General features: G+C 44.4%; 2 protein-coding genes across 6 annotated transcripts; one reads left to right on the forward strand and one right to left on the reverse strand.

Annotated features, from left to right (window-relative positions):
- Window positions 1–68: 68 nt before the first annotated feature.
- Window positions 69–12,819, forward strand: LOC119549923. Of its 5 annotated transcripts, none has more exons than XM_037858255.1 (9): window positions 69–270; window positions 3,883–3,972; window positions 6,512–7,928; window positions 8,817–9,456; window positions 9,523–9,791; window positions 10,242–11,337; window positions 11,398–11,915; window positions 12,193–12,409; window positions 12,463–12,819. In XM_037858255.1, the coding sequence occupies exons 2-9, from the start codon at window positions 3,948–3,950 to the stop codon at window positions 12,547–12,549; spliced, it is 4,269 nt and encodes a 1,422-aa protein (XP_037714183.1). In that variant the 5' UTR covers window positions 69–270; window positions 3,883–3,947; the 3' UTR covers window positions 12,550–12,819. The 5 variants fall into 5 exon arrangements, with proteins under 5 accessions (XP_037714183.1, XP_037714185.1, XP_037714187.1 ...); XM_037858257.1 differs by having other exon boundaries at window positions 12,469–12,819; XM_037858259.1 differs by lacking the exon at window positions 3,883–3,972.
- A 449-nt stretch (window positions 12,820–13,268) lies between these two features.
- LOC119549924 (28S ribosomal protein S17, mitochondrial) lies at window positions 13,269–13,951 on the reverse strand. The gene is made up of 2 exons (XM_037858260.1): window positions 13,756–13,951; window positions 13,269–13,699 (listed from the first exon to the last, which is right to left on the reverse strand). The coding sequence occupies exons 1-2, from the start codon at window positions 13,861–13,863 to the stop codon at window positions 13,340–13,342; spliced, it is 468 nt and encodes a 155-aa protein (XP_037714188.1). The 5' UTR covers window positions 13,864–13,951; the 3' UTR covers window positions 13,269–13,339.
- Window positions 13,952–14,119: the final 168 nt, after the last annotated feature.

Genomic DNA, 14,119 nt, shown 5'->3' on the forward strand with positions numbered 1-14,119 from the left:
CCGATTCCAAATCGGAGCGTGGAACGGGAACTGAGCGCGGCGAGCTATCGGTTAGTCGAGATTCGCCTTCCAACCGACTTGGATATATTCGCTCCGCGGTTGAAAAGTCGCGGTTAATCGGGGAGAAACGAGAGAAGCGGCGAAAGGCAGGGTTTTTTTTAGTAAGGCGCGATCTTAACAGTTGCATCGAGTATACGGGCATAAAAACCAACTATAAAACGACAATAAAGCAACAAATTCGTAAACAATCAAAGTAACGGCGATTCATGTGTAAGTGACGACGTACGAATGTGTGTGTGTGAGTGCGACTAATTTAAAGGCGACTTTAGTTAAACCAAGATCTCTTTATTAACGAAGAGCCGGGGAAAATCCGAAAAACCCGCCCCCGTGCAGTGATCAAATGTTTAAACCAATACTAAATAGTCATGCTAGAAGTGAACAACTGGAAATTACGCAAATTCTGTATAATAAATCCAGTTAAACATGTGCGAAACGAGTGGCTTAGCGAAAGTGTGTTGGCAGCCAGTGCGGCGTATACGTAACCCCGAATCTTGTCAAATCTGTAAAGAATCACTCTGTGAAGAGACAATGGGCCCAGCCTCCCACTAAATAAAAGTGGGAAAATCAAATAGCGTATAGCTCACCTCTCATTCAGTCAAAACAACAATAAGAATGAGGCAAATAAGGGGTTTTTTTTTTTCATTTCTGCTTTATTTATTTGTTTTTTATTTGCGTGAGCTTGGGATTTGTTGTTTCTGCCGTCGCCAAGTGCACGTCTTCATTTCATTAGTTAGTTCGATCGTTATGCTCTCGGAACCCGAAGATTACTTCGATCTTCGACTTCATCTTCGTCACAACCTGTGCCAAGCGCAAAAACACACAAAAAAGATCAAGTAAAATAAAGGCAAGCAGCAAAAACGTGTCCCATAGCCCAAAAAGACGCTCACAACAGCATCGGGCCAAGACATAAAAGTCAACCGGTTGGTTTGCTTTTCGAGCACCAGCAACAGTAACAGAAAACAGAGAAAAAAAAAACAGTGAAAGAAACAGCACCCCCTCTATAAGGCCCCCGTGATCCCGAAAGTAGCGGCAAAGATATGTAAAAGCCGTGAAACAAAATCAGAAAAAAAAAAGTCTGGCAAAAACGCGCGGCGTTATACGCCACTTATAAATAACAATCTAGATGGCTAAGAAGAAGCTCTGAAAGCTGTTTAGCATAGTTTATTTTGGCGCTAATGGGCGGGGGAGGGGTCTTGGATCCGTTTAACTGGAATCGCAAGAGATGCTAAATATGCGATCAATAACAAATGGAATATTCCATTCCTGGCCAAGCCCCGACTTTCTTTTCTCACATCCGTTAAATTTGCAATCCAAATGAAATCCTAAAAGTTGCCGAACACACTTTTCGGCATTTTCGACAAGTATTTTATCTCTCCTTGAGTCATATTCATAATGACGCACTTCCGTCTAGGGATCTTAAACACAGTCCATGGATCTGGTGAAATATATGTTTTCGGGCCCGATCACTGCTCCGATATTTGGCCATATAGTTAGGCAGTGGGTGCTAATTCCCTTGATTACTGACGCCTTTGCCAAAACATCTTGATAATCTGTCGGATAAACTGGGTTTTGGGCTGGGCAACCTGGTCAAATTAAAGTCATGGGTTCGTATGCCACAGATTTTTGCCCAAGAGTTAGGTACTGGCCATAATTGACTTGTTGGCCGAGTGAATCCCATGCCAGCGGCAATTAGCACAAAAACAAAATACAATTTATTCATATTTATGGCTCAATTTCCATCGTTGCTTACGTGCAATCGTGTTTTTTGAACCGCCGCACGCCATTTGAGAGCGCTAGATGTCGTACAGTATCAGTATGGTCTCAGTGGATATGGATATGGATTTTGATTTAAATTTGGGTTTATTGAAATGCTAATAAAACGCTAAATGCCTCGGCATGATGAGCCAGCCAATTGACGAATGTCGAAGCCAAAGCCCCGAAACAAACAAAAAATCAACCTCAAGGATGAGGTTAAAGCCGTGCCAAAGATGAAGTCAAGCGCCCTGCAAAACCCAAGACATCAACTTCCGACTCCGTAATAGAAACTGCGAACAACTAATCAATCGACGGACAACTACAGGTTTCATCTTCTTTTTTTTCATTTCAATTTTCTGCCATCTTCAAGTGAAACTCGAGTCACGATCGTCAGTCTGGTTTTTGGTTGTGTTTATTTTTAGTTGCCCTGCCGCCGACTACCGACTAAATCAAATCACTTGAGAATTTCATTATATTATTATAGGAGGAAGCATTCTTTATCCGACGGGCAAACAGCCCCTGGAGAAATATATATATGAAAAGTATACACATACGAAAGCCAAGGCGTTAATTCAATCAAAATCATTGCGAAAAACAGCTTTGTCACAACATGAAGGCAAAGTCTGGCTCCGTAAACCATTTTCAGTGATCTGCACTAGTGGCATCGTATAGGGGTAGAGTTAAAATCGAACCAAGGCTGGCTGCGAAGTATTACAAAACCCAAAAACCACTCGAAAATATCGAATTTAGATCAAATTACGCATATCCCTCGATATTGCGCATACGTCGCGTGTGCCAAAACACCTTTCGTAGCATACATTTTGGCTTATCTGTGCAGAAAGTCCACTCCATTGCCAAATTACTCGACTCAGTGTCGTTTATGTTACTTTTATTCACTTTAAGTCGAGAGTCACGTGTTGACTTCGATGCAAATGCAAATAAGTTGCTGCTGCACATTGGATTAAAATGAAATCGTGTCGTTTGGTGGCTTTATCTGTTGCTTGAAGGCGGATGAAGCTAAAGCTTCTTCTCAGACGTCGCAAAGTTCCGTTGAAATCGCGAATTACTTATCGAGCTCTGGTTTTTTTTGCGTTCTTTCGATGCCAGACATCACATATATGAAGTCTGAATACATAAATGAGCACATGCGCCAATATTTTTCATCGAATAACTACTGTTTACTTAGTTTAGTGCGCATCTTTATTTACTTTTTCAACTTAAAGGAATATTTTCCGTGTTTCGCTAAATTTGCATCATTTTGGGCTTGAGGAGATGTGAAACATAAATATATTTCCATATCAGACTTCATTCTGTATATTTTAATATGAGGCACAGTGAAAGAGTGTGCTTTTGGCAAGGTAAAAGTTGCAAGGTGTTTGATTTTAGAGGTTCAAGGATTACAATGCCGCCTGTTAAATAAAATTGCAATTAATCTTTGTTTTTTAATCAAATGAATATTGTAAAAAAAGTAACATGCTTCTCCAGCTTAATATCATTCAGTCTTTAAATTGATAATCTTATATTTGAGTTCAAGCGGCCATTTTGATTTGATATAAATTTTTAAATATTTTTTTAAATTCAAAAACAAAACAATTTTTTATTTTCCATTATTTATCAAACCCTAAAATTATGAGAACTCTTGGAATTTCCGCTTTTAAGAGCCAAACTTAAATTATAAATTAGTTTCAAGTCTAGGCAATTAAAAACGTGCCACTTCCTGTGTAAATTAAAAATAAGATTTGAAAAAGGCAACTTGTGACGAAATTCCTTTCTAAAAATATACTTATCGCTGAATAAAAAGGGGAAAAAAACCCATTTAAATAATAAACTTTCTTTTATCCAGAAATATAAGCAACAAGTATGAAGATATAGCAGGAAACCTGTTTTTTCATTTATTTTCTGAGCAATGAAATCTTAGACGGTTTGTTCTACTTAGTGGTTGCCTGATAAGGTTAATCATTTGTTTATTTTAATTTCAACATCTCCATCACAGTTGCCTCGATGGCACTTGAAATTTGATGAGACAAGGTCGTCATCTTATGGGCACATCTCTCTGATTTCTTATAGACCGATCACCAGTCACCAGTCATGCTGTAGACACGTAGACAGGATGCCTCTGAAGTGACTCGAATATGGACCTTGATTTCTTCGAACTCTGTAAGTAGAAACCAGCCGAAATCCACTGGCAATGCAAATCCATTCAATTACCCCAAGTGTTTCTGTGCATATTAGTTTATTCGGCAAGGATAACCAATTCGAATTCAAATGGGGTCCTTGCAGTGGCCCCGTCGAAGGCTGGCCCTGCTCTCCTCGTCATTGACAACCAAAGTGGCTACCGAAAATAGATATAACAGGGGGAGGGGCTAAATTCGTGGCTATCAAATACTCTTACCCAAAATGGCTCAATATTAGTACGAACATTAGTAACAGTATGCAGTATAGTCTCCACATCTATAAACAACATTATTAAAGTCAAATAACCTTCCTTCTAAATGTCGTTCTTTTTCAAGGGTTTCACAAACTTCTCCGGATGCAAAATTCCGGCGGTGACACAGAATTCCAATTGTGTTTCCGAGTAAACTTGCTAAAATATGTGGAACATTTTGTTTATTCTTTGTTTGTTTTTAAATCTTTCATTCAGAACTGAGAGATTTTTCTGAAATTTGGTTTGCGAAAGATATGGGGGTTTTGTATCCGGTTCGCAATCAAGTGCGCTCTTCTATAAAAGTATTTATTGTCTTCATATTCCACAAATTATCAAAATGTATTCATAATTTGTTTTCGTAAATAACAAACAATATCATCGAGTGCCTCGACTTTTATATACCTTGTACTACTATTATATAACTTTTCTTGTATCTACTGCTTGTATCTAATGTAGACGTATCGCAAGGATATAAGAGGTAAAATATTTGGACCCTTTTTTAAAATTACTAGACCCTCTTAACTAGTTCTATATGGTAGCAAGGGTATTTGAAACGGACTGGCTGTAGATCCTTCAGTTCTGAGGTTCTGCATCTCGTACACCCACACAGACGCGGGCAGACCGAGAATGAGACAATCAGGATATATGATAGCTGGAATCGTTTAATATATTTCTATACAATTTCGCTCCGAGTCGGCCTGACTGGGATTTGCATGCCACTTGTGCGGCACACGAAAGGAGCAGGTTGTTTGATCAATAAACCCTACTTCGGGGGACGGAAGCCCAAATATTTGCACTCCGGTTATGAATTTGCTGGCCGCAGTCAGTGCTCGAATATTTCCTGTCCATATCCGACGTATCGCGCGGTCTTTCGTGTTCGAGTGACTAACTAAATAAGAAAGATTTGCAAATTTCTAACAACCTACCAAGTTTTGAGATTGTGAAAACAGTTTTTCAGTGAATAAGCAGGGGGATGCGGAGTGCTACGAGAGCATTTGTAAAAATATTTATCAGAGAACAATTGCATAAACAGTGGCTGCGATTTAAGACCCTGAAAACCGATGATCTGCTGCTGGGGCTTCGGTGATTTGAGGGCTCTTAGTTTTATATTTATTCCAAGCAATTAGGTTTCGTTTTCATCGGCGCTTTCGGTTGGTAACCATGCCGATCTGAGTTGGTTTTATAGTTTGATTATTAGTTTTTACTTGTTGTTTTCGAGGCATTTTCACTGCTCAGCGAGTTGTGAAGAGTGCATCAACCGTATGCTCGCTCATACGTGCGTTAGATAATTGTTTTCTCAGATGCAACGTAGCGCCAGCAGCAGAATGCATCGAAATCGGGGGGAGTTACTCACTTACTTATGTACGAATCGAAACTCCATCTCGTTTCCATGGATGCTGGCAGCCAGCTAACTTGGCCATCAGTGCGCTTTGGATTCGATTGGGCCAGGTCGTAAAGTTTTGGAGTCCTGCTGACGTGACTCCCTGAACTCCCGTGGACCATCGACCGATTAACTATGGACTATCCCAAGACTCTTAATGGTAAATGTGCTGGTTAAGCATAATCCCCCTAGCAAGGAACTGCATAAATTACACAACAATTTACATTTGGCACGTCAACAAATTATTTGGCCAAGTATCGATCAAACAGAGCAGGAATTTCAGGGCTTATCAGCGGGTTGCTCCCTATTCTCAGTGCCCCGAATCCGAATATTTTTTTTTATATTCAACTATAATTATCTCCGGGTATGGTAAACGCCCCCACAGAAACGTGCCATATTTAATTTCCCAATAAGTGAAATGTTTTCATGGTATATTGATTTGCAGTCTGGGTAGCTCGAGATTCCCGGACTTTGGTCTACTTCGAAAGATAATAAAAAATTGTTTGCCTACATTTCAATATTGGATATCAATGTTTACTTTTTAATTACGTAGCTGGGGAAATGGGTATATTAAATTTGTATATTTCCATAGAACAGGCCTAGTTACTCGAGATCTCATAAGCCCTTTAGGCCTTCTCGCTTCTGTTCACGGAAATTTTATAGAAATAAACATCGCTTTTAAAGTTATAACAAAATGGGAACTTTTTAAAATAAATTTTTAAGCCTTTAAGACCTTTAGATATTTTGCTTTGTATAGATTAAATTAAGAAGGAGTTTGGAATTGGGATTTATCCCATAAATTCTGTTAAATATGCACTCCCCTTCGTTAGATTATTTAATAATATATAAAAAAGACCTTGAACTAATCATTCTGCCTTGTTTACTTCCAGCTCCCCAGGATCTGGATGAAATAAATAATAGCGATGGCATAGACAATCTGGATCTCTTGGTGCAAGGAGCCTTCGACGACAGCATCCAACTAGGCCACAATGGCCACCTGTCCGGCGGAGGAGGAGTCCACTCCCACATGGAGTCGCCGCACACGCCGCCCATGAACGGCCTGGATGCCCAATTGAGTAGCGCCGGTCGCGTGGGCAGTACGCCCTTGGCGACGCAGGCCCAGACCCACGTGCATCCGCAGCTCCCGGAGAGTCCTCCGGACTCGCAGCCTGCCTACAGTCCGCTGGGCGAGGGTCATGGGATGGGGATGCAGGGGCGGGAGCTCATCTATCCAGGTCTGCCGCCTATGCAGCACCAGGCCAACATGCTGCAGACCGACCTGAGCCAGTATGCCTCCCCTCCGCAACAGCAACATCACTTTACGGCTCCGCAGGCCGATGTTCGGATCAAGCACGAATCCGGACTCATCATAAATCCGGGCAACCTGCTGTGCCAGCAGCAACAGCAGCAGATGCACCAGCACCAGTTGAGTGATCAGCAGTTTGCAACACATCAGCAGCAGCACCAGGATGCGATCCTCCAGAACCAGATGCTCTACTACGAAGATAATGGAGGAGCCGGTTCGGGAATGTATTCGTCCGGCAGCTATCAGAACCTGTCCACCTGCACTCTGACCTCCGCCCTGGGACTGGGGGATCGTGTCCAGGTGATCGGGACAAGCCAGTTGTCCCTCAACCGTGTGTCCGCTCCCTCGACGCCCGTGCACTCGTTGTCGCGCAAGCGCAAGATGTCCACGCAGCTGGATTGTCCGGACTTTCCGACTGCCCCCAAAGTGGATGCGGGCCTGCAGATGAGTCCCCTGCGCGCCTCCCATCACTCCCTGGCCACCCCCACACCGGCGCCCTCCCACTGCTCCGCCTCCGTGTCGCCAGCCCTGTCGGCCGTAAACTCCCAAACGGACAACAGCCTCGATGGACAGCCTGGTGGTTTGGCCACCGGATCGGGTTCAGGCTCGGGATCCGGCTCCGGATCTGGCAGCGAGGCTGGCGACCCGGCGGGGGGCCAGTGCATCCGGTTCCACGGATTTCAGCCGGAGAACTGGCACAAGCTGTTCGACCAGAGCCTGCAGGAGCTGTCCGTGATCTACTACCGCGTGGACGCGGACAAGGGCTTCAACTTCAGCGTCTCGGACGACGCGTACGTGTGCCAGAAGAAGAACCACTTCCAGGTTACTTGCCATGCGCGCCTCCAGGGCGATGCCAAATTCGTGAAGACACCGTCCGGCTTCGAGAAAATCAAATCCTTCCACTTGCATTTCTACGGCGTCAAGTTCGAGGCGCCCAACCAGACGATCCGCGTGGAGCAGAGCCAGTCAGATCGCTCCAAGAAGGCCTTCTATCCCGTACCGTGAGTAGATCCTTATGCATAGGTGCATGCTTACAGTGGGACTTCCATAGCTAGGACTTTCTTAACTCAAACAACTGCCTAGCAGTAGCGTTTGGAGATCTTCCATAAGTCAAATTACTCTATAACTCGAAGCAAATGTTTGTTTTCGTGGCTAAAAAGTATTATTAATGAATGGAAAAGGGCTTTTTGCTTTTCAACACATGGTTTAACTTAATGCCAATGCTATTTTAGTAAATGTTTAGATGAGGTTTTTAAAATTTGTATTTGTGAAGAAAAATAAATACAGATCAACGTATCCAAATCTACATATATTAACAATTTAATTATCGTTAGTGTACGTTTGGATACGTTATTTTTATTTTTTCTCAAATTCGTTGCTCTTCGAACAAATAAAGTTTTTGAATTTTATATATTTCAGTCAAATCATTTGGGTTCGTATATGTAAAATCTTAATCGATAAATATAAACAAATTCTTTCTTTATTGCTTTATATATTATACAAATATTACATGTAGTAACAGAATGCTTAAACTAATACAAATTTGACTTTCTGATGAGCGTGATCGCAACTTTTTGTGATTCCCCTTAACCGCTCTCCGCTCTCGACAGAACTAGCGATCTAGTTCATTGTTCTTTGTAGTTCACAGAAGTCCACAAAAAACGGTTGAACAATATATGGGGTATTCCGCATATTTGAAAGTGCTTTGTGAAAAGTTAACGTACGAAGTTCAAAACAACCAAAATAGTTAGCTTTATTTTAAAGCCCAAATAGAATGTTTATTTTAACTTAAAAGTTTTTAAAAATCGTTATGAATATTTAAAAAGTTCCATATATATTAAATATAGAATGGAATCCAATCAAACTATCCTAACTCCCTCCTCCCACAGCATCGATCTCCAGAAGCACATCGTCAGCAAGATCACCGTGGGACGCCTGCACTTTTCGGAGACGACGAACAACAACATGCGCAAGAAGGGCCGTCCCAATCCCGAGCAGCGCTTCTTCCAGCTGGTCGTGGGGCTCCATGTGCACACCCATTCCGGGAACTTTCCGGTGGTGAGCCACGGCAGCGAGAAGATCATCGTGCGAGCCTCGAATCCGGGTCAGTTTGAGTCCGACGTGGACCTGTGCTGGCAACGCGGCCTCACCCCCGAATCGGTGTTTCATACGGGTCGCGTGGGCATCAACACGGATCGTCCGGACGAGAGTCTGGTGGTCCATGGCAACCTCAAGGTGTCCGGCCACATCGTCCAGCCGAGCGACAGTCGCGCCAAGCAGGAGATCGGCGAGCTGGACACATCCGTGCAGCTACGAAATCTCCAGAAGATCCGGATAGTGCGCTACCGCTACATGCCGGAGTTTGCCGTGCACTCGGGTCTCCGGCGGGAGAGCGACACCCGGGAGATCGAGGACACCGGCGTGATTGCGCAGGAGGTGCGCGAGGTCATTCCGGATGCAGTGCAAGAGGCTGGCAGCGTGGTGCTGCCCAATGGAAACGTCATCGAGAACTTCCTGCTGGTCAACAAGGTGGGCAATGTCCTGGGATCCTTGTAATCCAACAAATCCTTTATCAATCACGTATTCCCATTAAAGGACCGCATCCTAATGGAGAACATCGGAGCCGTCAAGGAGCTGTGCAAGGTGACCTGTTCGCTGGAGACGCGCATCGAGCACCTGGAACGTGCCAACGTTGGCCAAAACAGCCAACAACTGCGTGCCAAGGACCTGCTGGAGCCGCGCTGCATCCTGCCGGAGCGAGGAGCCATCAAATCCTTCGGCAGTCGGCGCGACGGATACGAGGTCTGCTCCAGCCGATCCCTGCAGATCGTCATCTTCCTGCTGATCATCGTAATGGCAGCCTGGTGAGTAGGGTCTTGGGAGTACATATATCCTGAAGGGTTGTTAAGGTAATCAACTGGTTCGGTTTTTGGTACTGTTCAGAGTCATTTCATATCTTGTAAGCTCCTTGAAATACTATGATCCTGAACCATAATATTAATGAAATAATAGTAATAATTTAATAATATCTTAAATACATATTATGGCTATACCGAATCTTTCACTAAAGAATCTATTCAATATCTCTTTTAGAGTGATATAAAAAGTTTTTTAATAAAATTCTCGGTGTTTATTTTTTTTGGATAGTTTTAAAAACTGTTAAGTAAAAGTAGTTAACAAAAGGTTACCCATGTCTCATTTCTTAAAAACTTGTGTTATTAATTTCTAATCTATTATAATTAAAGTTATATTAGTTCCCATAATAAAAAAATTATTATATCCGATTTAATATACCCCTTTTCCTTCCATTAAAGCCTGGCGGCGGTGTCCACGCTGTACTTCGTGGAGCACAACAAGCAGCAGCAAATGGACGGCTACCAGCTCTTTAGCAACGGGCTCTTCCGTCCGGAACCGGGGTCAACGCACCTGACCGACGAGGATAGGCACTACTTCCACAACCTGCACACGCTCTTCAAGAACAAGACGCACGGAATAAGGCCAAGTAAGACGTCCGCCATTAGCACATCCCGTCCGGAGGAGCCGGAGGACCTGGCCGCCGTGTTGTCCAAGCCACAGGTGTCCGCTAGCCAGCAGCAGCAGCCGAGTCTGAAGCACGGTATCATCACAACGACGGCGCCGCGATTTAGCAACAAGACCATCAACAGCAAGAAGAGCAAGTGGCCGCCCACCCAGGAGGTACTGCGTCAGGCAGCGGGTCAAAAGTTGCACTTGGCCGTTGCGCCAGTCCATGTGGTTCCTAATACACCCGCGAAGTCGCCTCCTCCCGCTGCCCTCAACGACACGGTGGCCTCCACGGAGAAGCCACCCCAGGCCATTCCCTTGCCCCAGGATTTCGAGAACAACTCCATCGACATCGATGCCCAGCAGAAGCAGTCGCAGCTGAAGCTGGACGAGCACATCGTGGTGGTGGGCACCATTGCCAGTCCCGCCTCCGATGGCTATGACTCCAATTCCCCAGCCGCTGCCGCCCATCCCATTCGAAAATTCAACCCTGGTACCGTTTATACCCACGTCTACAAGACCGTATCGCCACCCACGGCCAATCAGGCACTGACCACCAACAAGGTGAGCACTGAGTCTGCACCGAGTCCGCTTGCCCAGGCTCTGGACGTACCTCCACCGGCTCTTCCGCTGAGAAACAGCAGCGATAACCCGGATGCCTTGGACCTGCAGAACCTGAGCAACACCAACGAGTCCGTGGACAACCCCATCACCGGAGTATACGGAGTGTACGAGTACCAGGGACCGGGCTTAAGAGAGTCCAATCTGGGTCGGCGATCGGCCAGTCAGCGGAGTCTGGACTGGATCAGGCAGAAGACCTTCAAGGCGGAGCTCGTTGGACAGCCGGCGGAGTGCAATGGAGACGAGTCGGTCAGCGATAATTGCCAGGTAAGAATTGGCTAAAGTGATCCTTATGCAAACTACCAAGTCATGCTTTGTCACCCACAGTCCGTTTGCTTCGAGGGACTGCCACCGACTCAGCCCCAGCCGGATAATGTGGATGCCAATGTGAAGGAGCAGCACGTGGAGGACGATCTGCAGTCGGCGGAGGAGCAGGATCAGGATCCGGACATCAAAGAGACTCTGCCCCAGCCCGCTGCCTCGGTTGGCAATGAGACCTTGGCTGGCCTCGAGGCTCAGCTGGGCAAGAGCTCGCACAGCACTGACGCCCTGGCGAAGAAGTTCCCCCAGGAGTCGGAGACGTTGATCACAGCCAAGGACGATCCCGTCTACCGCCTGGTGCAGGCTGGCTCTGGCCAAGATCAGGGACCAAAGACGGATGAGACTGTAATACCACCCTTCCAGCTAGATTGCTGGAGTGTGTCCAGTTGCGTGCTGGCCGCCCAGTACAATCACACCATCGAAGTGGAGCAGTTCTGTCCCACCTCGGGCAGTTCCCTCAATGTCAGCTATGTAGTCCCGGTGTCGCGTTATCTGCAGGCCAGTAGCCTGGAGCTCCACTTGAGGTTCGTTGGTTATTACATCAAGGGTATAAAAACAGCTCAGTAATACTCGAAAACTATCCTAGAGGGATTTTACTATCATAGAACTCTGAAAGAATACTATAGTTACAATGTATGAGTCCTTTGAATCCAATGTTTTAAAGGATTCGGATCACAGTAGATAATAACCCACTCGGTGGCTTCAGGACTATGATTCAATATGATCCGGATCATTAAAGCATTGAATGATCATATCACAACCGTATTTAGATAGATAGAATAATCATAATCCCATCGACAGCTCCAACAAGCCGCTGCAGTGGTCCATCTGTACCGATGAGGATCAGGCCAAACCCAGTGCCAACGCACAGCTGGACGAGAATGATGAGGCCACGTCCGCCAGCGGGGTGAAGATCCTTAAGCGGGACAAGAACAAACTGAGTCTTTCCCTAGATCTTCCCGCCCGCGGCTACTTTCTGCGGGACTTTATGCTGCGCGCCAGCCACGACTTGGAGCAGGTGGGTTTTCTGTACTTACTCAAACGCCTCAAGCGATTCCTCAACTCTTTTAGTTGCAGCAAAAACTATGCGACGACAACGCTCACCTGGCGAATCCCATACTCCAGTACAACTTTAGAATCGTAAGAGATTGTGATTAGTTTACAGCTTAATTTATGGCACGGATCAAATCTGAACTCCAAAAATATGCGCATTGCTGTGTGTATACTGCATGTTTGAATGTTGCGGATACGTCCTGGCACCCGGAAAACACGTTTAAATTAGAAAAATGCGAAAATGATATAAACAAAAAACTGTTGATCAGCGAGCGGAAGTTGAAATGAATACATTTATACGTAAAAAACAAATCATTAATAAATGCAAAACAATTATCGACCATTTAAATAAAATATGTAGAGAAATCTTTTAAATTATCTTTCAATGTCTGGTTTGTGGTCAAAATGGAAGAAAGGTACTAATATGGTGGCAAGTTTAATATTAACAATATATAAACCCTTTTTGTTTTAAGTTGAAAAATCACTAGGTAACCAAAACAAAATTATAATTGAAAGATAACAGTTTAAAACTTGAATATAGAGCAAGTTAAAGCAAACGATCGGATACTTATAAGATGGAAGAATGGCATTCTCAGATGTCTATGGCCTTTTAAACTAGTGGGTAACTATTTAAGGGAGAAACCTTCTTTAGACGATCAAAAAGGGATTTTTTGAGAAATCGTAAAATTAAGGAAAGAGAAAACAGAATCCAGTTTGTATGGCAGGTCCATAAAAACAATTTTATATCTGCCGAAATATTGGGATTATGAGTATGAAACTTTATGAGGGTATTATTCGATAGTTCAGAAATAAATTAAAGCAAATTCTAAGACAAATTAATGCACTTTACTATCAAACATATGGGAAACTTAACAGATAAACGACCTGAGGTCTTCTATACGGCGAACGGCTGGTCCTTGCCATCCTCGTGGTACTTGATGTAGGTCTCCCCGTGCGTGAAGTCCTTGGTTCCCTCCAAGCGACCTCGTGGCGGAGCCTTCTCGTAGTCGAAGGCCTTCTCCGCCTTGCCGAACAGCTGGTTGGCCATCTCGATGTCCTCGCGGTACTTGCCCACGACCACCTTCTTTCCAGTAAGCGGATCGGTTATGTCACCCAACGGATAGACGACCTTTTCCACGTTGTGCGTGATGAGACGGGTGAGTCGCTCGGGCAGCTCCCTGATCAGGACTACATCCCCGGTTTTGCACACCTTCTGCGGATCGTGGGCAAAGTAGAACTCGTCCTTTTTGAAGTACTGTAATAAAAAGAGAGTTGAACCTCCCGAGGCGAGCTCTTATATGTTTCGACTACCATATTCAGATTCTTGTCCAGTTCCATGCGGCGAATGCGGATCTTGGAGGCATTCTGCTTGATGCAGGGCATGCACTGGCCCATAAGTAGTAGTCCCCGCCTCGACATGATCCTGCAGGACTTTAATTTAAGAATCTATAAAAATAAACAACCGGTTGGAACCAGCAATCGTGACAACAGCTGATACCTATCGATAGGAACAGCAGTTCTTGGATTCTAGGGCTGCAACAAGTTGGTTTGTTGTTAATCGAAAATCCTTGGACTGTTTCTCATCTCTATTTTTATTTATTTGCCACGAACTTTCAATTATATTGTAACAGTTGGTAAATCCTTTGAATAAAGTTTGTATGGACCAGCTGATAAA

This window comes from Drosophila subpulchrella, chromosome 2R (assembly GCF_014743375.2).
Source record: "Drosophila subpulchrella strain 33 F10 #4 breed RU33 chromosome 2R, RU_Dsub_v1.1 Primary Assembly, whole genome shotgun sequence".
NCBI lineage: Eukaryota > Metazoa > Arthropoda > Insecta > Diptera > Drosophilidae > Drosophila > Drosophila subpulchrella.